Consider the following 27,393-nt stretch of genomic DNA (forward strand, 5'->3'; position numbering starts at 1 on the left):
AAAATCTGCTACTTAAGTGTAAAATAAACAGAGAAATATAGCTCTAAGTTTTACCTCCACGTAACCTTATTCCCAATAAAGCCTTACTTTATATTGATCAGCCTATAATGCTTCAGAAGTGTGATACTTAGGACTGAACTTCCAATGGTGCCTTCACGCTTAGCAGATTTGATGAATAAACTCAAGATATGCCCATGCAACAACTGTCAAAATTATGCCTCGGACTCTAGACCTTAAAGCATGCCTTTGTAATTCAGTGGGAGACTTCTTCAACTCGGATTAGGTCTGCTAATCTTATTATAAGCAACTTCAGTAAAATTGTCCCACAAATTTGCTACATTTCATCCTCAATGAACCTCCAATATGTGGTGCCAAGAAAGTCAAGAACAAAGATCCAAATTCAGTGGCACTTAAACAACCTTCAGATGTGTGTGATAAGCCCTAAAAACAGGCCTTCTAGCCATCAAAATTTATTTTTGAAAACCTCAAAATGCCACGACCAAACCAAAAAATGCTCCCAAAAATGTATCAACATAAAGTCAGTGAATGAACGCAGAAAAATATGAATGATCTCCTACTTAAAGGTAGAATTTTTTTTGCCTCGGGACCTGCAGCTCTGTGGTGGAAAGTTGACTCAGAGAGGTCTGAAATTTGGCCTCTGAGGTAGCCTAAAACTGTAGAGGTTTTCCTTACAACAAGCATTCAAGAAGGGCTGAAATACTTCAGATCACCTCACCTCATAAATTGTCATAAATGTCTTCCAAAAGGGGTCGAGTAGGCCTCAGGATAATCTGAACTAATAACCAAAAAATTCTAGTGACAGAATCTTTAATCAAAGAAAAAAAATCAAGCCCAAAACCTTCTCCATGCTTTCGACCTTCTTCTTCAGATACGCTTGACTACTCAAGGCCGCAGATTTCAGAGAGAATAATCACAGATGATGGCATTAGAATGCTACCTTTGTGGAGGAATTGAGCCTCTATTTATAGAGATGAAGGAGGGGCTTCTAATGGAGTCAGCTTGTTCAAAAGGAGGAAATTCCCTCCTTGATCACTTGGAGGAAAAAATTCAAATTTTAATTTTAATGAAATTACTTTGGAGCCAAAAATCCCAACAAACATTAGGGCAGACTTAACCTTAAAATATTAGTTAATATGCCCTTTATAAAATCCTCTTTTGCAACCAAGATTGACCTCAAAAAATATTTAATTAAGTCCTTCAATAATAATTCTTCTTGGCCCAATTATTTGAACAAATATTTAGCAAATTGTTGAGCTGCCACATCATCTCATTTTGGGGACTTTGACCATACATTCGGGGCATAAACTTTGACGAAGCATATCTCCTCAACCGTGAGGAGTTGTGGGGCGTGCCACGTACCATTGGAATCGACACAACGAGAAGAATCAAATGATGATGGTCTTGTTTCCACACAATCTAGCAGTGGTCCTAGGAGGGGTACCTAAGGAGCAACTACTAGACCAAATGACAACAATGGGACAAAGACCCACTGTCAATGTTCCCTACTCTTTACGGACTTTCACCACTGGGAGGAGTCTCGGTATGAGGGAAATCACTATCAATGATAGGATCAATGACAAGGTATAATGTTATTTCCAAGGCTCGTTCAAAGGAGAGGCTCAAGATAAAGGCTCAATGCTTCAAGAGAAGCTAAAGGCTCTCCAAGAAAGGCCTATGAGGAGACCTAGACCTAGGGTTAATGATATTCAATGATAACAAGGAGGCCTAAGGTCAAGGCACCAAAGATGATTAGGACCTCTCAAGAAGCTTTGTATGATGATTATATGCTTTTAAATAGGCTTTCGCTTATTCTTGAGAGACCTAGAATGGGACCACACGAGACCTAGGGTTTATGAATAATCGTGGGAGGAGACCCTCCAAGAGCTCACTAGGTCAAGGTAGTGTAGAGAAAGGGTTTTAAATGATATATTCCAGCCAATACTATGTGCAAAAACCCCTAAGAAGACATCCCACCAAGATGTTCAAGATGATTTCCAGGAAAACAACTTTGGCAAGGGTTTTCTCACAAACAAACGATGGGAGTTGCCTCAAATTTGAAGGACCACTAGAAGAAACACTAGTGCAATAGCTTGTCCAAGCGGTTTTGCAAGAGCTCCTTTCTAATGCAATATGCAGGAAGCCCTAATTGGTCCTCAAGGGAAGGGGCTGAAAATTTTTGGAAGGTGAACAAGAGAGGTAACAGAAGGGTGATCACCAAATTTGCTTGGATTAGTGCCTTACCCTTAGGTTATGGAGTCTATGTGATTCAAAATCTGGCTAAAATTCGTCTTCAAGGAGGCTAAATTGTGATGTCCTGGCTACCACTCTTTAGCACAGTGTTACTTGGGAGCGGGAGCAAAAGCGGGGAGCGGGAGCGACATTTTCAGAAGCTCCCGGTTTGGGAGCAAATCCCGGAGCATTTTTTATATAATATATATATTTTTTATATTTTGATACATATATGTCAACAAAAAATGTAGAATAATGAATTAGATATAAAAAACATAAAAAAACATAGATTGAACCATATAATAACAATCATCTAGAAGTTATAATCTTCATCAACCACATCCACAAGTTAGTAACATAGTAACATACAACATATTGAGTCTCATGATTCATCAATCTTAAAGTTTCAAGCTTTTAAAATTCAATATATAACATTTATCATCATTGATCACCAAAGTTGTACTTGGAAGCTAAGTGTAACCATTACAACAAATAATATCTAACATGAAATGAACTGTTATAAAATGAAATGAAATGAAACAACTGTCAACTTTCATGAAGCATCATATTCATAATTCATTACTAAAGAGTTATAATTGCCAACTTCAAACTTAAATTGTCATATATTGTTTAAAAAAATATCATAATAAATATGAAAGAGTCAATAGTTATAAAAACTACTAAAAACTAGAGAAGAGAAGTAAATCTATTACCTATTTCTTATGCTTGGGCCTCTTGCCACCACGAGAAATGTCTAATTTTTTAGTCTTGTTGGAAAATCAGGATCTTTGTCATTAATATCACCCTCTAAGCATTAATATCCAGAGGTATCTTTGTCATTACCTCTGTATCTGTATAGGGATCTTTGTCATTAATATCACCCTCTAAGCATTAACATAAGATAGAAAATGCATAGCATGTCAAGTCAAGATTTTGTTTGAGTGATGCGTACATTTTTAGGAGGGTATGATAGAGGAGTTCGACAACCAATGTCACTAACATCAAGGTACATAGACGGATTGGTGCTCTTGATTAAATACGAGTTCCATACCCTAATACATGACAAAATTCAATGGAACCATTGCAATCCCCAATCCTGAAATCCTGAAAAACTGATAAGTCTGTTGGATTTTGAATGAAATCTAAAATTCTACTTTCTCCATATGAAATCCAATGAGGCCGGAACCACTCTCAAACATCTTGAGTCATTTCATGGTAATGTTAAAAATTTAAGTAAAAGGATGAAAATGAAGATTAAGGAGAATGTCACTTACATTACCATGAATAGCATATCAATACTAGGGACATAGACTTGATCATTAAGCTGCCCCACTCAAAAATTATTTGTTTCTTTCAAAAAAAATTGCATTTCGAACATTACTACAAAAAAAAAATTGCAAAAAAGGCAAAACGCTCCCAAAAAGGCAGGGAGCGAAAAAAAATTTAGGGAGCGCGCTCCCGACCCCCTCCCGAGTTTCTCCTGCCCGAAGCGCGGATTGGGAGTGGGATCGGGGGGGCGCTCCCCCGCAACTTACCCACCCAAGATCAATGGACTTTATGGAAGAAAGACAATTTCTAATCCACTAGGAACATGCATATACTTGTTATCAATTAGTAACATGCACAAATTTGCAATCTAAAAACTTTCACAATGATATTCAATAATTAGGGAACAAAAATAACTAGCTAGTTGCAAAATTTCCACACATAGTGGATTTGGGGCACAAGTAGTGATCTCATGGGTCTCCTAGTGTCTCCTAGTGTAAGATAAGCCTGTAAACTGCTCCAAATGAGGGCATGAAAGATGGTGTTTTCCCTCCCATGTCTCAAGGATGAGACAAACCTCCTCTGGGCCTCAGAAAGGAATAGCCCATAGAATAGAATTTTCTAGACAGGCAGAATTGCAGATATGGGGTCGTAAATGGAGCCACGCAACCGTTTCCCAAAGCTGAGAAAAATGGTTTGGAGTCCATAGAAGACTATAAATTCAAAGCAGGGTGTCTTAATAAGACAAGTCACAAAATGCTTTCAATTTCAGAACCATACAATTTTATTTCAAAGAAGAAAGTCTCTTGACTCTAATTTATCTGGCACAAAGAAAGAAAGCAACGCGAGCTCTAACCTTCTGTGTTGGCAAATCCTTGCCGAAGCAGGGAGAACAGCAGTAGTAACAGCAAGTGAAAATTGCAGGTTTTTACCCCCTGCTTCTCCATTGCAGTGACCAGTCTGCCTGATCCCTAGTGCAGCGCCGAGGTCTCAAATCATGATCCATTCCAATTAGGGCAGCCCCAAAGAAAGCAATCACTCAATGACCAAATATTTTAATAAATTGGGTTACATGGATCTAAACAGGACTTTAAAAGGAAATAAAGGAGAGAGTAGTGAGATGCATCCACAACATTCTCAACTTGAGAGAAGATAGGGTCCAGAGTAGAATTAGGGTCAAGAGGCTGGGTAAAGAAAGGGGAGAAAACAAACGCACGTGCTTTTTCTCTCAATGCAGTAGCCGACCACCGAAGATGTGTCCGTGACATGGACCTGCGGATCCATGTAAAGCTATGTCAAACACAAGCCATACATAAGTATAACTCTTTGTTTGTAACAGAGATTCACGAGAGGCGCATCAAAAATATTTTCATGATTATGACGCTCCTTTGTAAACAGATCAATTTAATAAAAAAATTACGGGAAAAACCGACTTGAATAAGCTAAAATACCTTTTCTGCTCCAAGTCCTGATATTTTCATTGTAGAGATTTAAAGACTTACCAAATGCCGAAAATCAATGTTGACAGCACCAGCCCCTACACCCTCAATAGACACCAGCAGAACATTGCTGGCAAGTGGCAACATCCCTAGTTTTGTTGCTGTTGACAAGAAACATTTTTTTCAGGATTCTTGAAATTTACCAAGAGCATTTATTCTAATATGTTGTCTCTTATTTTTTATCATTTTAACATTTGAGATATACTGACTTATAACATCGATTTTTATAAAGTCATATCTAGAATTCTGAAAGATATAAAGCTGCGAATAAATTTTTTTTTAGGTTCTTTCGATCCAATATTTTGCTAATGTTTAACACAGTAAAACCAATCTCTCTAAAGATGGCATAATTTTTATCATATGCCTTTAGATTATGTTATTTGAAAAGGTATGAATTCGGGCCATTTTAGTGTGAGCATAATGGAATCCATTGGAGATGTAGAACATGCGCAAAAAAAGTGAAGTGAAGAGTTTCAAAGTGAAAGCTATGTGATCAAGAAGCAACGGCGGCACTCATATTATACAATGGAGCAAAGGACAGATTAAGATCATACAGCTTCCGCATCGACACCAAAGAATAAATAGTTTCTGCCCCTAAAATAATACCATATCCACCTTTTAAGGGATCATGCATAACACTGGAGCTTGATAGGTGCAAATGGAATGGGAAAAATACAACATAGCTACGACAATAAACAATTTTTTGCAAACAATGTTGAACCTGAACTAAGTACATAATTGGATTCACTGCAACAAACATACCTTATGTGCAGAGAAAAGAACATACGGTGACCTTACAACCAAGCCAAGCCTGCTTTGTCGAGGTTGTCATCAATATCCAATTGTGGCTCTAACGTTCAGTTTGAATAAACTATTGGCAGTGACGATGTGGGCAACAAAAGTCTAGGTCGGGTCAGCCATGTGAATGGGATTTCTGAGAAGTGAGCAATGCCACCGAGCTGCGGTGCAGTGGGCATGGGATTGAATGGAGCAGCAGAGGGCCTAAGAGGTTAACCGAAAACAGGGGAACTAGGCGGTGTATTGAATTGCACTGGGCTATTGGTTCTGTTGTTCTTCTACTTGTAGACCATGCGGAACTTGGTAATGTCAGCGGTATGTAACCCATGCAGAGACGTGGCGCTAGTACTAGCCTTTGTAGAATCCGGTAGAGGCTTCCTACTGCATTTTTCCCATCTCAGGTTGATACCAGAAACACTGATGATGAAGGTAATGCTACCGTTGTTGATGATGACCGGTCATGAAACTGTGGGTCGAGCTTGGCCCATTTTCCCATCTCAGGTTGATACCAGAAACACTAATGATGAAGGTAATGCTACCGTTGTTGATGATGACCGGTCATGAAACTGTGGGTCGAGCTTGGCCCATACCTGGGTAGAGGATGAAATAGACACGGGGCTGCATACCGCTCGTGTGTGGCACATGGCGTTTTGTTTTGCAATTAGTTATTTTAAATTAGTGTATTATTTCTTTTATTTATTCATTTAATTAATGTAACAATCACTTACGTAGCCTTACAAATACAAATGATAATTCAATGTAGAAATAAAAAATAGAAAAGAGGCACCCAAGGAGTCATGCAACCAGGTGTCTCACTTCTTATAATTCAGGAGGAATGACATCGTAAAGTTGGTTGTAACCCATACATTTTTACCTATTATGCAATTTTAACTCTGGTGAGGGTTGGAATTGTTACTTCTTATAATTCAGGAGGAATGACATCGTAAAGTTGGTTGTAACCCATACATTTTTACCTATTATGCAATTTTAACTCTGGTGAGGGTTGGAATTGTTAAATGGTATGTGAACCAAATCAACCTTTGGGAAATTAGGAAAGAAGAACAAGACTAATGGTAATCTCAAAGAAGAAGATGATGCTATTCCTGTAAGTGTTTTTATCAGACTTTTTAATCGACTTTTTAATAAGGCTAATGATATACCAAACGTGAGTATTTTCCTAATCCACAAGGCAGAAAAGATTGCATTGAGTGAAGACACTTTACTCAAACTACCTATAACTTTTTTTTGAAAGAGAGGGGCATGTTAGGTCTCTATAATACTAGCGTAGCCCCCATATTGTTATTGGTGTGTCCCATGTAACCCACATATTGTTATTGTTGTGTCCCATAGAAACCCACTATTGTTATTATTGTGCCCTTAAATTATTATTGTTATGTAGGCCTTAATTATATTGTGACCCTTTAGACTCTTATATATATAAAGGAGGTCTTGTCATTTGTATCGTCCAAGAATTGTTCATTTATATGATGTAAAAGGAGGTCGTCCCCTCGAAGAGGCTTGTTTTTCAAGCCATTTATCTATCTATTATTTTCTTTTGTGACTTGGTTACATAACATTTGGTATCATGGCACTGTGAAAGAATGCAATGTGTTTCCTTGCCCTGCAACATGTTTGTCTGCCCTCATTGCATCTTTAAGTAATCTATCTGTGGTAAAGGATTATTCAATTATCTACTCTTAAATCAAGTTGTCTTCATTCTAATTCAGTGCAAGTGTTTGGGTAATTTCTTGCAATCTAACCTTGGTAATTTCTTGCAAGCTAACCTCACATACATTGTTTAACACAATGATATCTACATCAATACCACAAACCAGACATGAGAGGGCCTCACTACATACCAGGCCATGTGATAGCAGAATCCAAGGTCTGGAAATAATGGTCTTGTCAATTGAGCACGATAATAATGCATCAAGGCCTCGTTATTTATGGAAGAAACATTATATGAGGTTATAGTATGAGAAATATTCCTTGATTTAGTAATCTACATTCACATTTCTGTGTTACTAATGCATCAAGGCCTTGTTATTTATGGAAGAAACATTATATGAGGTCAGTATGAGGAATATTCCCTAATTTAGTAATCTACATTCATATTTTTATAGGAATTAGGAACAAAGCTCCCTCAAGAGAAGGATTTAATAGGTGGGTTTAGAACCTTGTCATTTTGCACCGACTAGAATTATAGAGCTAGGACCAGCTACAAATATAGAGCTAGGATTGCACTAAGAGTATTTTACAAAGGGTGTGATCTACTCAAGGCTCTTGTGCTCTCTCATATATGGCATTTCCACTGGAATGGTGCTCACTAGATGCTTCACCTAGTCCAGCTCTTCCAATCTTAATGCACCAAGGTTTGTGCTCTTGTAGTTCATTATTCTTTTATAAAACATGTTAGATCTTCCTGCATATGGTTACACTGACGATGCCCACCAGATGTTCTGTAAGTTGGCCATCGAAGGGCAGAAGCCAAAATGTAACGACCTTAATGCCTCTGCAGGATCAGATGGGTTGAGTATCAATGGCTTGACTAACCTGACAATGTAATACCTTTGAACCTTGAAAAGTAGTTTGGTGATATGGGGCATGGTTTTGTGAATCCAACAGCTTGATGTTAACCAAGGTTCGAATCCAACAAGATTATCCATGCATCAACGTTTGTGATTAAGCTCCACTTTATATGGTCTCGCAGGACACTCGAACCCATATGGGATTATTGGTGGTTCCATGAATCAGGTGATGTCCAAAGACTGGGATCCTTAGTGGTTCCATGAATCAGGTGAAGTCCCCACATCTTTGGGAATGGCAAGTTATGGGGAGCATGGTGGAGGTTTGGGTCTAAATGGCAGCCCTCCTCAAGTTGGTGGTTACAACATTGGTCAAACAATAAGAGGGTATGGTGGTATTGGGGGAGGATCTCTGTATGGAGTACCACAGACTTCTAGAGCTTCTCAGTGAGTGGAAAAGTCTCCTTCTCTTTAAAATTTCATTATATTTTGCTAACATGAGATTTGATTAAATCAATGAACACATTTTATCTTCATAAAGCTATGAGAAATTTCTTACTAATTCCATGGCCATAGTGTTATCAGTTTGTGGCAGCTTGCTTTGTGGGCAACTTGCTTTGTTGGAAGTGAGCATTAATGGACAGAATGCTGGTGACCTTGGTGACCTGCATGCAAGCCAAAAGCTAAATAATATTATGTGTGTAGTTGAATAATATCATGCCTACATCCGGTTTGGAGGGAGGACAAATCCCCAAGATCTCCCTTCATGCAGGTTCCCTACATCTTCATTCACCTGAGCCAGAGATGACAATTGAGATGAAAGGTTCCCTACTTCATTCATCTGAGCTAGAGATGATGATTGAAATGAAAAGCATCTTCATTCACCTGAACCAGAGATGATGATTGAGAAAAAAAATAGGGTTTGGAGCAGGGTTTGGAAGCTAGAGAGATGTTAATAAAAATGAAAAGCAAAGAAACCATGGAACACAAAGTATAAGATCCTTGCATGCTTGCCATATGGAGTCCCTAAGAAGATCCTTGCATACTTGCCATATAGCGTCCCTAAAAAGATCCTTGTAGAGTCTATACATAAAAATGGCATATGGAGTCCTTACATAAAAACTTACAAGATAAACCCAACATTTTTTTTAAATAAATTATTTGCAAACTAGGTAAAATAACATTAGTTGAATTGATATGGTATCTTTTCAAAATTTTGAATTGATATAAAACCTCAACGTCCCTAATTGATGAATAAAAAGTATGCCTTTAAGTAAGGACTAATAGAGCCATTAGAGAACTTTTAAATACAAACCATTAAATTACTATATAAACAAACCATCATAACATAACTTAAAAACTTTTAATGAATATATGAAATGCTTATGATAAGTTTATGAGTCTTAAACATTGTTGAGCTGGAGTTTATATCTAATAAAGAATGTTTCTTAGACTCTCTAATAGATTTAGTTCTATTAAGATCATTGGACACATTTAATGCATTTAAAATTTATTAATGAAACCAACCCACAATCTTATAATAAGAAAATCGACATGTCTTTCTTTTAGATAAGTTTAGGAGCTTTTATGATTTGAATTTCACACCTTTTAATGAAATTTTTTTCTTTGATTCGATATATTTATAGAACCATTGCGATGAAACGGTTTCATAACTTTATGGAATCCATTGAGGCACTTCTAAAATTCATTGATAAAACCATCCAATAAGTTTATTATGAGAAAAATAAAGAAGTTTCTAATGGTTACCATGGAAACTCCCAGTGACTCTCTAATGCCAATTTTAATTTGATTAAAAAAAAATTAAAAGATAAAAAAAATTAATTCAAGTAAAGGAAAATAAATATTTATAAAGAAATATGGAAAAAATATTTATTTTTTTGAAATTCAAATAATCAACTTAGGTTAGTGGATTCTTGGATAGATGGTGATTGGGTGCTTTGTTAAGGCACTCTTTGATGTGAAGTGATCGGTTCAATTCCTCATTTCGGTCGAGGTGATATATTAGACATGATGAAGATGTAGTCCTACCAAGCTTACAAACAAACAAACAAAAAATCAACTTAGGCCACAAAAACATTAAGATTTTTATAAATTTTGTTATGGAAACCATTTTATACTTTGTTAAATCCAAAGGGTGATGGGGCAACTTGGTTCCAACTCAGGACCTGGACCATGCAAGATTCAAAGAAAATTAAATGGCGCATTTTAATCCCAAACATGTGAGTGGGGAGGAAAATGGAGGTGAATATTTGCGCTAGGGTTCCCTCTCACTGTTGTTTTTTGGAGGTCACCGTTGTTACAGTTTGGAAAATAGAGCCTCTTGGTGGAGGGAAGCGCGGAGATGGAATCGGTTATCGATTTTTGTTTATGGACGTTGATGGTCAGGGGTTTTGGTTTCAAATTTTAGTGAAAATCTCAACTTAGGGTAGTGGAGAATCCCTGGTGGCCTTAAAGGAACGATGGTTGTCCGGATGAGTTTTTCCTCACTTAGAGATTTTGGGTTTATCATCCATGGATGGTTTTCGTGTCCTCGGGTTTGGTGGAACTGTCAGGTTTTGCGGCTCAAATCCTGGAGCGAGCCGACTTTGTGATTCTTTGTTGTCATCATTTGTTCGAAGCTTCTCCTGTCTAGTGTGGTTATGGACGAAGGTGCATTGGCCATGTTACGACATTGGGCTTTCTGGTTTTGGGAAATGAAGGTGAAGCTCTGCACTAGGGTTCCCTTTAAATGTTGTTTTTCGAAGATCATCGTTGTCACAGTTTAGAATACTGGGCCTCTCGGAGGAGACAAGTGCAAGTATGGATTCGATTATCGCTTTTTGTTTGGGATTGGTGGCCTCGAAGGAGCGATGGTTGTCTTTATGAGTTTTTCCTCACTTTGAGTTTCTAGTTTTACCGGTCATGGCTAGCTTTCACGTCCAAGGGTTTGGTGGACTTGTGGCTCAAATCCTAGAGTGAGTCGACTTGATGTTTCCTTGTTTCCATCGTTTGTTCGAAACTTCTCCTATCTGGTGTGGCTATGGATGGAGGTGCATAGGCCTTGCTGTGGCACCGAGATTTCTAGTTTAGGGGCTTCACTATTCATTGTTAAATGCTACTACGAATGTACGAGATTTCGTTAGCTTAAGATTCGTTGCCGTTAGTTCCTTGTTTGTTGTGGCCTCAAGTTTTTCCAATTGCGATCGTGCTTGTTGGTTTGTGAGTTAGTCTTTGGTCACTGTGGCCCTTCTGTCCTTGCTTTATGTTGCCCAGTCATGGGTTTCTTCCCTGCTTTTGGTTTTTCTGTGCCCCATGTGGGTTTTTTTCTGTGAGCCTAGTGCCTTTTCCCCTATCGGTTGGGGATTTGTTGACCAACTTTAATTGGTTGTATTCCTATTATGGGCTTATTTTGATGTCCCCCACGGGATTTTATGAGGGCCTGTGTGCCCGGTTTATCACTTATTTTCAGTCTTTTGGACTAGGGACTGCTAATGTATATTTTGTGAGTGATGCAAAATGTACCCTATTTTCGATATCAATCATTCGTAATATGGGGATTACCGTGGCACATATGCTATATGCATGATCATATAAACATATTTTTATCTAATAGAAAGTTGTTTTTTTCTTTCTTAAAAAAAAAACTTGGTTCCAAAGCTTTATGAAGCCATAAATTGTCTAAACCATATTATTGACAAGTAGGATTTTCCATTGCACAAAAGGCATGAAGTTTTCAATGAATGGTTACACAACCCTATATAAAGTCATTAATGTAACTTTCATAAATGATGAATTTCAGTAAACTTGATTTGATTAGAAATCATAATTGCATGTTCTCATACCTACACACTTTATAGTTGAGCACTATCAATTGCATTTGGTACCTAGTCCCAAATAAATTATAAGAAACCTTTTCTAGAAATCAAAATATCAACTTGGCTAGGACTTAAAATTGTACAAAAGCAATTTTAATGGTAGCCCAAGTCTTGTTCAAGATTATGCTCAATCCAAATTGAATTATAATAACCTTGACATCTCTATAATATAGTATCTCAAGATGTTTCTAGTAGGAATCATAAAAAAATGAAAGAATTTAATTTGGGAAAAGAACCCATTGGCCTCTACTACACTTCAGGCCTAACACCTTGAAAAATTGTCTATTATACCCATAAACTATTTGTCTATTATACCCATACCTTAGTCCTAATCCAAACTATGATGGAAAAACTTTTGTACCCTAAACAAGGCTATAAAATATGTCTTATCATGGGTTAGAGCTAGTGAAATCTAAGTGGTACAAAAGAAAAATCTAAGATAAATGCAATGTGATGAATACGATACAACAAATCTACAAAGAAAATCAATTAGATAATGCAATGGGGGTAAATTATCATTAAAAAAAAATACAAAGGAAAATGATGAAATAATGCATTTGATTAAGACTAAATTTGATCATGAAGAGGTGATCATTAATTAAAAATTAAGCGAATAAATCCAGATAAAACAAAACACAATTCGAGAGAATTAAATAAAAATTGGAAAGTAGCTCCCCAAGTAAGTGTACTTTGGGGTGTTTTAGGCCTCAACAAGGCTTGCCAATGTATGTTTTGAAGGTTTTAACCCTGTACAGAAATTACCTACAAACAAATTCTTAAAAAACAAAAAATATACAATGGTGAGAACAAAAAATATACACAAAGAATTTTCTTCTTGAACCCAAAACCGGGAAAAATATATTGATTTTTCATTATATTCCTTTCAATGTTACAATACATTATATACATGTTGAGGCATTCATAAATCCTCAATCCATTAACCCCAGATTATAACATAATTGTAGTTCCCTTGACCGGATCTACAAAATACCAAGGGCAAAACCATCATGCGTAAAACCATGTGCACAACCATGGGTGGGTTTGCCCCCATCTTTGGGTCCACCCGAAAAAAAAGAAAAAAATCAGGGTGTTTCCCTAAACCCTATGCCCCTCGCAAGGGGAGCGACAAAGCAACATAATAGCACCTACTCCTAGTCATGCAAAGAATATAACACATACACAACATTCTCCCACTTGTTATTTTCTTTGCACACAGAGAGGCACAAGAGCACACAGTCATTGGTCAAGGGTTAGAATGCCCATTATTTCTCTACACCAAGAAAAAATCTCAGTGCTCACAAACTTTTCCAATGCATCTGCAACATTCTTCAAAATGTCCACTTTTACCAGCAACATCTTTTTGTCTTCAACCATATCCTTCACAAAGTGATACTGAACATCAATGTGCTTTGTTTTTTAATGATAAGTGGGGTTCTTCAGCAAGAAAATTTCACTTTAGTTGTTGCAATATATCCGTATAGCTCATTGTACCAACCCCATACCTTAACACAATCTTTGCAACCAAACTACTTCCTTGCTTGCATGAGTGGTTGCCATGTATTCAACCTCTATAGTTGAAAGTGCCACAACAGAATCTCTTTCTCATCCAACTGACTGCTCCTCCAAATAGTATAAACATACACACTTATGGATGTTTTATGATTTGTATCTTTGGCCCAGTCTACATCAACGAAGCCACATATGTCGAACACTTTATCCAATCCCGGTCTTCCTTGGTAGTACAACACATAATCATTAGTGCGACATAGATACCTGAAAACTCACTTTATTGTTGTCTAATGCTCCTTCCCTGGTTTTGACGTAAACCTGCTCAATACTCCCACTACATGTGCAATGTCTAGTCTCGTACAAACCATTGCATACATCAAACTACCAATTGTGCTCACATATGGAACACAAACATGTCCTCTTCCTTTTCCTGTGTCTTGGGACATTGTTATGTAGATAACTTTACACCTACAGGAATAGGAACCTTCATCAGTTTACTATCTTGCATATTAAACCTATGCAATATTGCCTCGACATACTTCCTCTAGTTTTTCCAGAGCTTCCTCTATTCCCATTCTCGTTTAATTTCCATGCCTAAAATGAAGTTTGTAGCACCAAGATCCTTTGTGTCAAATTTAGAGGACAATTGGGTCTTCACATCCTAGATAATTTCTCTATCATTTCCAATTAGCAGCATATCATCCACATACAAGACCAAATAAATAACATGATCACCAACTAATTTATAATACACACAATGATCTTCTTTGCTCCTTGTGAATCCAAGTCCCTATATATATGTATCAATTTTTTTATACCACATCGTTAGCGATTGCTTTAACCCATACAGAGACTTCTTTAACCCACATACCAATTCTTTCTTACCCTTCACTACAAAGCCTTACAACTACTTCATGTAGATCTCTTCTTCCAAATCCCTATGTAGGAATGTTGTCTTCACATCCATCTGTTCTACCTCAAAATCAAAAGCAGCAACAAAAGATAAAAGTAATATAATAGAAGCAAACCTGGAAATAGGAGAAAAAGTATCACCAAAATCAATTCTCAACACCCGGGAATAACCTTTTGCTACTAACCGAGCTTTTTATTTCTCCACTTTTCCCTCTGCATTTATATTCTTCTTAAACACCCATTTTTTTCCTATAACATCCCCGGGTTAAAGTTCCATGTAATAAATGGGCATTATAAAAAAACAAAAATAAAACCAAGGTCATAGGACACATATTCCAAGTTGAATGCAATATTGAGATCCATTTGTGGTTTATTATTGGCTATGGAAATTTGCATTGGCATTAGAAAAAAAAGGGCAATAAATGACAATTAATACAAGAAATAAAGGAAAATATGACAAAAGGAAGATGAAGAGACTTGAATATGCATGGAAGGGAAAATGAAGGAAAAGTAAAGGAAAAGGAGAGAGAACATTCACACTCTCTTGGACATTATATCATTCACTTAGAGAAGAGGAGCAAGAGAGGGAACAAGCACTTGGACACAAGGATGACTTAAGCAAGAAAGCAAGGAACAAGCAAGGGAGCACAAGAGGAAGATTGGACAACAGTAAGCAAGGGAAAAAATCAAGCAGAGAAAGAGAAATCAACAAGAGGATTTTGCAGGTAACAGGTTGCATGTTTGGTTATCTTGTTGGGATGTGAATGTGTGGTTTATGCATTGGCTTATTGGTCATGTTTGTTTTCATTAGCATGGGATTTGCCTGGATTGACAATGGTGTACAACCTTGCATTGCCATTTCCTGAATAGGCATGGTATAGTGGGTTTCATTTTGGTTGAGCTTTGGATTTCCAGTGGATTTGGATCCACTTGAGGTCCCAAGGGTTGAGGGTGGAGATGGTTTTCTCAGAGAATCTTTTGACAAGTGGGTGGAGACAGGACAATTCCTTTGGGTATGGTGAAGAAATCTTGAGGCATCCAATCTTGTTTTGGTTTTGGTGGTTTCTGGATCGGTTTAGGTGAAATCATTGTGGCTTGAGGGTGGAGGTAGTTTAACTTCTGGGTTCTCTAGTTGGTTGTGTTTTATTTTATCCCATGTGATCCCACGTTCATTATTGGAATATGACACAGGGGTGATTGGCTAAAAGAAAGATTTGTTTTAACCCAATATATGGTCAGGTGGTACGTGGAAGTCCCGAACTTGGTTGGTTCTATGCATCTATTAGGATGAGTTATTTCTTATTTGAGATCAATGAGCACAAGTATTGGTTATTGTGTTGATTTTATGACTAGTTTTTCATGGTTTCATTCTGGTTAATTGTTGGTTATATGCATGGCATATTCTTATCATATGATGTGCTCTTGTTATGGATCTTATTTATGGTTTTTATAAGTTATTGGATGGTTATATGAATGCATGAGTTAACAAGTGTGTGACAGCTAACTTGAGAGGGCAGTGATGCTTCTTGATAATTCTCTAATGAAACTAAGGAAATAGTGAACATATATGCATTCATGACCAATATTTACAATTCTTACCATGTGTTTGTATAAATGGTTATTATTCATTTGGCAGCTTGAGAAAGATCAAAGCCTCAAAATAAAGTCTAACACCTCTTACAGGTGACCGATAGAGTTCTAGGAAGTCTTGGGCAGTTGGCCTGGGCGCTAGCCCTGAAAACCCGAAATAGAGTCTTTGGCCTCAAGCATAGAACAAGGAAATTTCATTTGTAGTCACATGGAGAATGGGTTTTGTCTGTGTTTGGAGCCTTATGGCCTCATGACCTAGTTGGCATGCATGTGACTGGGAAGTAAAGTGGGTAAAAAGATAGTTCCAGCTCAGGGAAATATCATCAATGGATGTTGTCTGACATCTAGGTGATCAGGTGTCCCTGGGAGGTTGCAGTAAGTTTTAGGATAGTAGACCCCACTTCCATAACTGAAACTTGGATGTTGGGTCATGCATAGTAACTCTCATCTCATGTTTACCCTGGTGAACTTGTAAAAGCGGGTAAATGTGGGGTGGGGTGTTTCAAAGTGGTATAAGAGCAAAGTTTACAACATTGGACCTCGTGGGTAAATGTAGATTGTTATGCATGCATGTCAATTATTTATATGTTTACCATGCATGCATGATAGCTATTTATTGTATTGTTATGATATCCATGTATGAGTTGATATGCTTGTGATGTTGTATCGTGCTAATCTGAATTGGCCTATGTAGATGCAATAACCTCACCAACAATAAGTTGAGGTAATGCTTTTTATTATGCTTTTATTTAGCTAACAATGATATGTTGCAAGAAATAGAAGGCCAAGAGATGAAGAGCAGAATAGTTGAGTACAGTTCATATGACTCCTCGTACAGGCCAGAAGAGACATTAGTGGGATGGGAGAAGTCAGTTGAACAACAGGGAGAGGGAAACTCTCTTGATATAGCAGATACATTGAGAAGCTTGAAAACATATATCGTAAGTTGCAAGGCAAATAATGAGAGGTTGATTGAAGCACATGAAAGGTTTGTGAAAGCTCAAGAACAAGCTGAGGTTAATGCAGTCATCCTCCAAATCCTTTCAGATTTGTAGAAGCAGGGACAACTAGGGATCAGACATGGAGATAGACATGAATAAAGGACTAATAGGAGGAGTGAGAAGGGGTATTTACCAAAAGAATTCAAGAAAGCTAAGCCTCCTACTTTTGATGGTGAGTTGATCAAATTAGAGATGCAGAAGCATGGCTACTTGGAATGAGGAAATTCTTCAGAATTCATTATTACTTTAAGAATATGAAGGCCAAGATATTTATCTTCAGTCTCAAGGGAAAATAAGATATATGGTGGGAAGATGTTAAGCATGTCAGAGGAATCAGGGAAGAGGAGCTAATCTGGGAAGAATTTGAAAGACAATTTAGGAAGAAGTACTTATCTTAGAGGTATTATGATGGAGAAGCCAAGGAATCCTATGAGCTCAAGATGGGTTCCATGACAGATGAAGAATATACAACCAAATTTCTAGAACTATTGAGATATGTTCCCTATCTCAAGGATGAGAAAGCAAAGATCCAAAGGTTCATTAGTGGATTTCCATTAGCATTCAAAGAACAAATTGAGTTTGATGAGCCTCATTCATTGAAGGAAGCTATCAGGAAGTTCAAGCATTGTTATGACTAGTTAAAGCGTAAGATTTTTTGAGTTCAAGCTTGACTCGAAGGGTAATGAGAAGACTAAAGGAAAATGGCGTAAGAAGTGAGGAAGATCTCAGGATGTAGGGGAAAAGGAGAATGTGGCACCTCATAAGAAGTCCAATGCAGCTGAGAGAAGACATGGGTCTCAACTTGTGGAGCAACAGAATAAAGGCAGTGGCACAGAACCTTTGAATTGTTGGATTTGTAGTAAAGATTATCACAAGAAGAATTTTTCTTTGTATCAGGGTGGCAAGCCTCAGATCTGTAGTGCTCAAGAGGCACATATAGTTTGGGATGTAGGTCAGAGCATTCCCCAGATCTATGCAACAGTTGATAATAGGCAGGCAGGCCATCATGCATCCATTATTGAGATGGAAGGTAAGCTTTGTGATCAAGTTTTTTCTATTTTGATTGATCCTAGATCAAATTATAGCTATATTAGTCCTGACCTGGTGGATTAATGTCATTTGAATAAGGAAGTGCATGCATAATCTTGGTTGGTGCATTTGGTTATAGGGACTGAGAGAAGAGTTCATGATTGGGTGAAGTCATATGCATTTGAGCTTAATGGCATGCCTACAACAACAAACTTAAATTTGCTTCCTTTGGGTTCATATAGCATGCTTTTGGGCATGGATTGGATGTTTATTCACAAGACCAAGGTAGATTTCTATGACAAGGCCATTGACTGCTTGGATGAGGATGGAGAAGAGAGAGCCTTGCAGGGAAAGAAGAAGCCTACATTAGCGAGGATGGTTACAACCATGCATGTTAAGTGCAACCACATGAAAGGATGTGTATTTTTTATAATACATGTTTCCAATGAAAAAGGGAAGGAGGATGAGGAGGATGAAGTCCTAAGGAGGTATCATGTCTTACAACAGTTTCAGGATGTGTTCCCTGCAAAGATTCCAGAGCTGCCTCCTCATAGGGAGGTGGATTTCTCTATTCAGTTGATGCCAAGAGCAACACTAACATCTAAGGCACCATACAGGATGAGCACGCCTGAGTTGGTGGAACTGAATTTGCAACTTAAAGAGATGCTTGATAAGGGATACATAAGGCCAAGTGTATCTCCTTGGGGTGCACTAGTGTTGTTTGTAAAGAAGAAGGACGATACTCTCAAATTGTGCATTGATTACAGGTAGTTGAACAAGGTGACTATCAAGAACAGGTATCCATTGCCTTAGATTGATGATTTGTTTGATCAGTTGAAGGGAGCTACAATATTTTTGAAGATTGATTTGAGATTAGGATATCATCAGGTGTGCATCAAAGAAGAAGACATCTACAAGACTACATTTCGTACAAGGTATGGGCACTATGATTTTGTGGTGGTTCCTTTTGGTCTTACTAATGCTCCAACCATCTTCATGTGTTTGATGAACAATGTGTTGCACCCTTACTTGGATAAGTTTGTGATAGTATTTGTTGATGATATATTGGTATATTCAAACAATGAGGAGGAACATGCAGAGCACCTAGCAGTGGTATTGAGATTGTTGAGAGAGCATAAGTTGTATGCCAAGGTCAACAAGTGTAGTTTCTTTCATATTCAGATTCATTAATTGGGACATGTTGTTTCTAAGGAGGGGATAGTAGTGAATTTGAAAAATGTTAAGGCTATCATGGAGTGGACAGCTTTGAAAACATTGATGAGGTCAAATCATTCATGGGACTAGCAGGTTATCACAGGAGGTTCATCATGATCTTTTCCAAGATTGGCTATCCTATCACATCTTTGCAAAGGAAAGGAAAGAAGCTTGAATGGATTGTTGAGTGTGCAGCTAGTTTTGATCAAGTGAAAAAATTGCTTACCAATGCTCCAGTTTTGAAGATTGCAGGTCTTGGTAAGGAATTTTTGGTTTGTACAAATTCTTGCAAGGAAGGACTTGGTTAAGTCCTGATGTAGGAAGGGAAGGTGGTTTTCTATGAGTCACGAAAGTTGAATGAGCATGAGCATAATTATGTGACTCATGATCTTGAGTTTCTAGTTGGAATTCACTCATTAAAGATGTGGAGACATTATCTCCTTAGCATGAGGTTTATTTTGATGAGTGATCATATTGGATTGAGGTATTTGTTTGACCAAGCTAATCTGAATGCAAGGGAAGCTAGATGGTTGGCTACTCTCAATGATTTTTATTTTGAGATTAGGTACATCAAAGGCAAGGAGAACCGGGTTGTGGATGCTCTCAATAGGAGAGTGAAAATGCATCATATTTCAACTATGAGCTCTTATGGAATAGATTTACAGGAGAAGATCTTACATGCAGGGCAACATGATGAGAAGTACCAATAGCTGAAGCAAAGATTGTAGCAACAAGGTGAAGGTGATAAGGATGAGGTGTATCACCTCGCAAAAAATGGCTTGGTTAGATTCAAGAGCAATATCTATGTGCATAACATTGGTGAATTGAAGAAGCTTATTTTGAGAGAGTTTTGTGTCAAGCCATATTGACGCCACTTAGGATACTAGAAGACTTTGGCAGCTATCAAGAATTTCTACTGTTGGCCGAATTTGAAGAAAGAGGTGGTTTAGTTTGTTATTAAGTTCTTGGACTGTAAACATGTGAAAGTTGAATGCAAGCACCCAACTGGTTTTTTGCATCCTATTCCAATTCCGGAATGGAAATGGGAGGTAATTTCCATAGATTCCATTACAGGATTTCCCAAGACATTAAGGCAGCATGACTCCATCATGGTTGTGGTTTACAGATTGAGCAAGGTATCTCACTTCATTGCAGTGAAGTCTACTAATTTAGGTAGTCAAGTGGCTCAAGTATTCATTAAGGAGATAATGAGGTTGCATGGAGTTCCCAAGAGGATTATATTAGATAGAGATGCCAAATTCACTTCCAGTTTTTGGAAGAAGTTGTTTGTAGGCTTGGGGACAAAGTTAACCATCAATACAACTTATCATCCGCAGACAGAGAGAGTTAGCCATCAATACAACTTATCATCCCCAGACAGAGAGAGTTAACATGATTCTTGAGGATATGTTGAGGATGTATGTCATGCATCAACAGGGGAATTGGGAGGAGTATCTTCCATTGATGGAGTTTGCTTATAATAATGGGTATCGAGAATCCTTGAAGATGAGTCCATTTGAGACTCTCTATGGGAGGAGTTGTAATACTCCCATCAGCTGGAGTGATCCAGTGAGCAGGATATTAATTGGACCAGATATGTTGAGAGAGATGGAGCAGGAGATGCAGGTTATCAGAAATAATTTGAAGGCAACACATGATAGGAAGGAGAGTTATGCAGATCAACATAGGGTATTCAAGGAGTTTCAGGTTGGAGAACATTTTTACTTGAATATCAATCCCAAGAAGAGCTCCTTGAATATTGGATCACGTGCCAAGTTGTCACCTTGATATTGTGGGCCTTTTGAGATCCTTGAGAGGATTGGACCAGTGGCCTATAGACTTTCTTTGCCTCCATCAATGAAAGTCCATGGTGTTTTCCATGTTTCATTGCTTAAAATATATATATGAGATGTTGATCATGTCAGTGGTTGGTTTGTATTACAGGTGGAACCGAAAGGAGAGTTCCATCTAGAGAATAAATGCATCTTATAACGGAAAAAGCTCATGCTCTGGAACCAAGCAATAAAGCAAGTTAAAGTGCAGTGGAAGCACTTTGGGCGCGATGAATCTACATGGGAGATGGTTGATCATATGCAGGCATTATATCCTTCGTTATTTGTTGGTTGAAGCAAACAAGTTGTGTTATCTATATATATAGGTGTGTGTTTGTGTGTCATTGTAAATACTATATCGAGTTGTGTTATAAAGCTTCAATAAGTAGTATGTTAGTCATGTTTTCAACAATTTGTCATTGGAAATACTCCATAGAGTTGGGTTATAAAGCTCCATAAGCAGTATGTTTTTTATTTTCAACAATTTTAGCTAGTCATAAGTGTCATAGAAAACTGAGGATGGTGTTCCCCCAAGGGGGAGGGGTTTGTTACAACCCTGGGTTAAAGTTCCATGTAATAAATAGGCATTATAAAAAGGCAAGATACCCATTTGACTAAGATGAAGATACCCGCCTATTAGAGCAGTTGGAGGCCAAAAAATCACAGCAACTACAATTGGTTCATCTTCTATCATTTGATTCTTCTCTACTTGGTCATCATCTATCTCTTGAGTGGCTATCTCTTCTTCTAGTTTCTTCTCCAATTCTTCTTCTTGTCTCTTCTTCAAGTTGTATCCTTCTTTGTTCTTCCCCCTCCTTCTATTTCTTGAGGGCTTCTTCTTGTTGTTTTTACAAACCCTCCTCTTCTTTCCTTTTCCTTAGTTATTCTTTCTTCTTTTTTAGACCCTCTTGCTTAAGTTTGTCTTCCTCCTCCTTTGTCTTTTCTCTTCATCTTGTGTTGTCTTGTTAGCTTCTTCTGGTTCTTGTATCTTCCTTTTAGCTTCTTCATGCTCCTTCCTCTTATTTTCCTCTTCAATTTCCCCTTTAGTATCTTTATCAACTTTAAACTTTGTTATTCTTTCTTGTGCAACTTCTTGTTCATGTTTTATTTTTAATTCAGGGTTATCTTGGATGTCTATCTCCTCCTCATCCCTCCCTCTAGCTCGTCTAGAACATTTCCTTGATTTGAAGGGCCCACTTCTCCATTTATTCCAACTACCATGGAAGCATTATAGTTGCAACCACCTCCTCCCACATTTACCCACTTTCCCTAGCTTGTTGGGGGTAAACATGAGCTAAGGGTCACTATGATAAGACTCAACCTCCTATATGACCTTAAGGAAATGGAGTCAAAAACTTAAGACTTTACTGACCTTCCTCAGGTGCTATAGGACCCCCAAGAGCTACCCAACCCCTCCAGGTGTCGAACGCCTGAGCTAACTCTCTTTTTCACTGAACTAGAGCCTACATCACTCCCTTGTCAAGGCCTCCAAGCAATTGTAAGCCTCCATTCGCTCCCATAGGCCTGCTTCCCAACGACTGTGGACTTTTCCAGTAAGTTTTGTGCCAGCGACCCTCGATTTTGAGCCACTTTTTCAAGGCTAGGGCTCAAGCCTTTACGCAAAACTCAATGAAACTTTCAGAAATGATGAATGACATAGAAACAAAGCTTCTAAAACAAAACTTGAACTAGGAATTGACCTGACCCCTCCCAACCAATACTTGAATTCTGTCAAACACATGATGAACATGCAATCTACATGTCATGAATGCATATCTAAACATAGGGATCTAAAACTCATATGAGGTTTAACAAGAAGGACTAATGCCTTCTCACAATAACTGTCATAACACCAATTAAGTCATGCATTACATTAACCAAACAATCATCAATTGAAATGTGATAAGATCCATACATAAATATGTTATATAACCATGCTTATAACCAGCATATAAACAGATAGATGACAATGATAGAACAACCATTAAAGCGACATAATAAAAAGTATAATTACTCATCAAAGACAAGAGAAACTTAGCTCTTATTAACCATATGCAAAATACAACACGTCAGGGACTTCCACGTACCACCCAACCATAGATTGGTCTCAAAACAAATATTTCTTTCATCCAATCACCCTTGTGCCATATTCCAAGCATGAATGTGGGATCTCGTGGGATAAACCAATCCATAAAAAACCAAGGGAATCCAGAGGTTAAACGACCTCCACCCTCACCATACTATGATTTCACCTAGACCGGGTCCCAAGATTACAAAACAAAACAGAGCTTAATTGCCTCGGAATTCCTTCATCATCCCTTGAGGAATTTTCTTGTCTCCACCCACCTATCAAGGGATTCCCAGAGAAAACCATCTCCACCCCCAACCCTTGGGATTTTCTTGAGACTGCCTCACCTGGATCCAAAAACTTCTAGCAATCCAAAGCTCAACCAAGAAAATAATCCCATCACACCATAGTTATCCGTAAATGGAAAGCTAAGAATAAAGCCATTGTCAAAACCCAGCAAGATCCATGCCAATGACAACAAAGAAACTAAATACACACACGCACATACCATGCATGCCAAAACAAGCTAGGAAATTATACATGCAACCCGTTACATGCAAGTATTCCTGCTGAAGCTATTTGATCCAACCTTTCCTTGCTTGATCCTTTGTCTTCCTTGTCCTTCCTTTGCTTTCCTTTGCTTGCTTTCTTTCCTTCTCCTCTTTGAGACTAATTCCAAAACTGAACCGACAAAAGTCTACGAATTGATGCTATGATGTCTTTTTATTCTTGATGCCTCTAATTTCTTCATTTTCCTTAATTTTCCTTCAATTTCCTTCTCACATGCAACCTATGACCTTTCACCTCCCTTTTCTCCTATTTTCCTTCATTTTCATAAATAAAATGCCAAAAATACCTTTTTGCCTTTTCAAAGCCTTTTCCATTTCCTTTTCCAATTTCCCCTTAGCCATAAACACATCAAGTGATGCCCACTAGGATATTTTTCCCAACATTCATCTTGGAATAAGTGTCCCATGACCTTGGTCTTATTTCCTTTATTAAATTTATTACATAAAATTTTAACCCAGGGTTGTTATAGACACCCCCCCCAGGGGAACACCATCCTCAGTGTTCAATGACACCTACAACCAGAAAAACCATTGAAAACCAAAACATACTGCCCATGGAGCTTTATAACTTAGCTCGTTGTAGTATTTACAATGAACAACCTGATCAAAAGCAAAACCATCATGACAACCAAATCACTTATTGGAGCTTTATAATAAAACTCATTGCGGTATTTACAATAGAAACCATACATAAATATGTACAAATACCAAAAACTCATTTGCCTCCATTGGAAAACAATGAAGGATACATAGCCTGCATCTGATCAGTCATCTCCCATGTAGCTTCATCGGGCCCAAAGTGCTTCCACTGCACTTTAACTTGCTCGATTGCTCTGTTCTGGAGCATGAGTTGTTTCCACTGCAATATGCACTGAGGTTCCAGCTGGAATTCTCCTTCTAGTTCCACCTGCAATACAGACCAATAAATAACATGATCAACATCCTTTACATATCTTTTAAGCAATGAAACATGGAAAACATCATGGAATTTCACTGTCGAAGGTAGTGCAAGTCTGTAGGCCACTGGTCCAATCCTCTCAAGGATCTCGAAAGGCTCGCAATATCGTGGTTCTAACTTAGCACATGATCCAATCCTTAAGGAGATTTTATTGGGATTGATGCACAAATACACATGCTCCCCAACCTGAAACTCCTTAAATTCCATGTGCTCATATACATAACTCTTATGTATGTCCTGTGTTGCCTTTAAATTCTTCTTTATAACTTGCATTTCTTGTTCCATTTTTTCCAACACGTTCGGTCCAATTAGTACCCTGTTCACTGGATCACTCTAGTTGATGGGAGTTTTACAAATCCACCCATATAATGCCTCAAACAGACTCATCCTCAGTGACTCCTGATAACCATTGTTGTAAGCAAACTTAACCAATGGAAGGTACTCCTCCCATCTCCTCTGTTGGTGCATGACATACATCCTCATCATATCCTCCATAATCTTGTTGACCCTCTCTGTTTTTCCATCTGTTTACGGATGATAAGCTGTACTGAAGGCCAACTCTATCCTCAAACCAACAAAAACTCCTTCCAAAACTTGGAAGTGAACTTAGCATCCCTGTCTGACACAATTTTTTTTGGAATACCATGCAATCTCATGATCTCCCTAATGAAGACTTGTGCCACCTCACTAGTTGAATAAGTAGTCTTCACTGGAATGAAGTGAGCTACGTTGCTCAAACTATAAACCACAACCATGATAGAACCATGCTACCTCGATGTCCTCGAAAGACCTGTAATGAAGTCCATGGAAATGACCTCCCATTTCCATTATGGAATCAGAATAGGCTAAAGCAACCCACCTAGATGCTTACACTCTACTTTCACATGCTGACAATCCAAACATCTATCCACAAACTCTGCCACTTCCTTCTTTATATTAGGCCAATAATAGAACTTCGTCACTGTTGCCAACATCTTTTGATATCATGGGTGACCTCAATATGGCTTGACATGAAACTCCCTCAGAACAAGCTTCTTGATCCCACTGTCATTCGACACATAGATCATGTCCCTAAATATCACCAAATCGTCTGTGGTGAGATGATAGTCTACATCCTGATCAGTTGTACGCTGTTGTAACATGTGCATAAGCTCCCTGTAGCTGTCATCCTATTGTCTTGCCTGCAAGATCCAATATTATAAATCGGTCCCATACAAGCTCACCATTGCAACATGGTTCATCTACACTCTTCTACTAAGATCATTTGCAACCTTTTTCTCCTTACCCTTAATGTATTTGATCTCGAAGTCAAACTCACTGATCATGGCCAACCATCTAGCTTTCCTAGCATTAATATTCGGTTGGTCAAATAGATATCTCAAACCATTGTGATTGCTCATCAGTACAAACCTCTTGCCAAGAAGGTAATGGCTCCACATCTTTAAGGCATGAATAATAATTTCCAAATCAAGATCATGAGTCACACAATTCTCCTCGTGCTCATTTAGTTTCCTTGAATCGTAGCACATCACATGTCCCTCCTACATAAGGACTCCACTAATACCTCTCTTGCAAGCATCTGTACACACTACAAACTCTATATCCGGATCTGTAACCTTAAGAACTGGAGCATTTGTTTCAACTACTCAAAACTAGCTGCATGTTCCTCTGTCCATTCAAACTTCTTACATTTTCTTTGCAATGGCATAATATGATATGCAATGTGTGATAAGTTCCTGATGAACCTCCTATAGTAACCTTCTAACCCCATGAAGGATTTGACTTCATCCACATTTCTAGGAATTGCCCACTCCATGATAGCTCTAATATTTTTTGGGTCCATTTTTGTGCCTTTCTTGGAAACAACATGTCCCAAGTAATGTACCTTTGTCTAAAAGAAATTGCACTTGATAATATTGGCATACAACTGATGCCCTCTTAGCAATCTCAATATCGTTGTTAAATGCACGGCATGCTCTTCCTCATTCTTAGAATATATCAAGATGTCATCAATGAACACAATAACAAACTTGTCCATATAAGGATGCAACACACTATTCATCAAGCACATAAAAGTAGTTGGGGCATTAGTTAAACCAAAAGGAACCACAACAAACTCATAATTCCCATACCTGGTCCTAAAAGTAGCCTTGTAGATGTCCTCTTCTTTGATGCGTACTTGATGGTATCCTGATCTCAGATCAATCTTCAAGAACATTGTTGCTCCCTTCAACTGATCAAACAAGTCGTCAATCCTCGACAACGTGTATCTGTTCTTGATCGTCACTTTGTTCAACTGCCTATAATCAATGCACAACCTGAGAGTACCATCCTTCTTGGTCACGAACAATACTCTGCACCACAAGGAGATACACTTGCACTAATATATCCCTTCTAGGGCATTTCCTTCAGCTGTAACTTCAACTCTACTAACTATGGTCTGCTCATCCTATAAGGTGCCTTTGATGTTCGTGTTGCTCCTGGTACCAACTCAATA

At 38.0% G+C, this 27,393-nt stretch overlaps 1 protein-coding gene across 13 annotated transcripts in view; it reads right to left on the reverse strand.

Moving 5' to 3' along the window:
* LOC149194068 (protein BOLA2-like) overlaps positions 1–27,393 on the reverse strand; it is a 297,602-nt gene that overhangs the window by 24,753 nt on the left and 245,456 nt on the right. For 4 of the 13 annotated variants that reach the window (XR_016254501.1, XR_016254498.1, XR_016254500.1 and 1 more), the window contains exons 1-3: positions 5,778–6,415; positions 5,019–5,116; positions 4,373–4,788 (exon numbers count right to left, since the gene is read on the reverse strand). The exons of 4 other annotated variants lie outside the window; for them this stretch is intronic. Coding sequence is in view for 2 of the 9 variants with exons in the window: in XM_089405001.1 (XP_089261127.1) it covers positions 5,019–5,102 (84 nt within the window). In the remaining 7 variants the exon portion in view is untranslated. Of the gene's footprint in view, positions 1–4,372; positions 4,789–5,018; positions 5,117–5,777; positions 6,416–27,393 lie in introns of those variants that run through there. 5 more of the 13 variants (XR_016254496.1, XM_089405001.1, XM_089405002.1 and 2 more) reach the window with 2 other exon arrangements.

This window comes from Pinus tabuliformis, chromosome 2_2 (genome assembly GCF_031772625.1).
Source record: "Pinus tabuliformis cultivar Carrire ecotype Pingquan chromosome 2_2, CPIR1, whole genome shotgun sequence".
In the NCBI taxonomy this organism is placed as follows: domain Eukaryota; kingdom Viridiplantae; phylum Streptophyta; class Pinopsida; order Pinales; family Pinaceae; genus Pinus; species Pinus tabuliformis.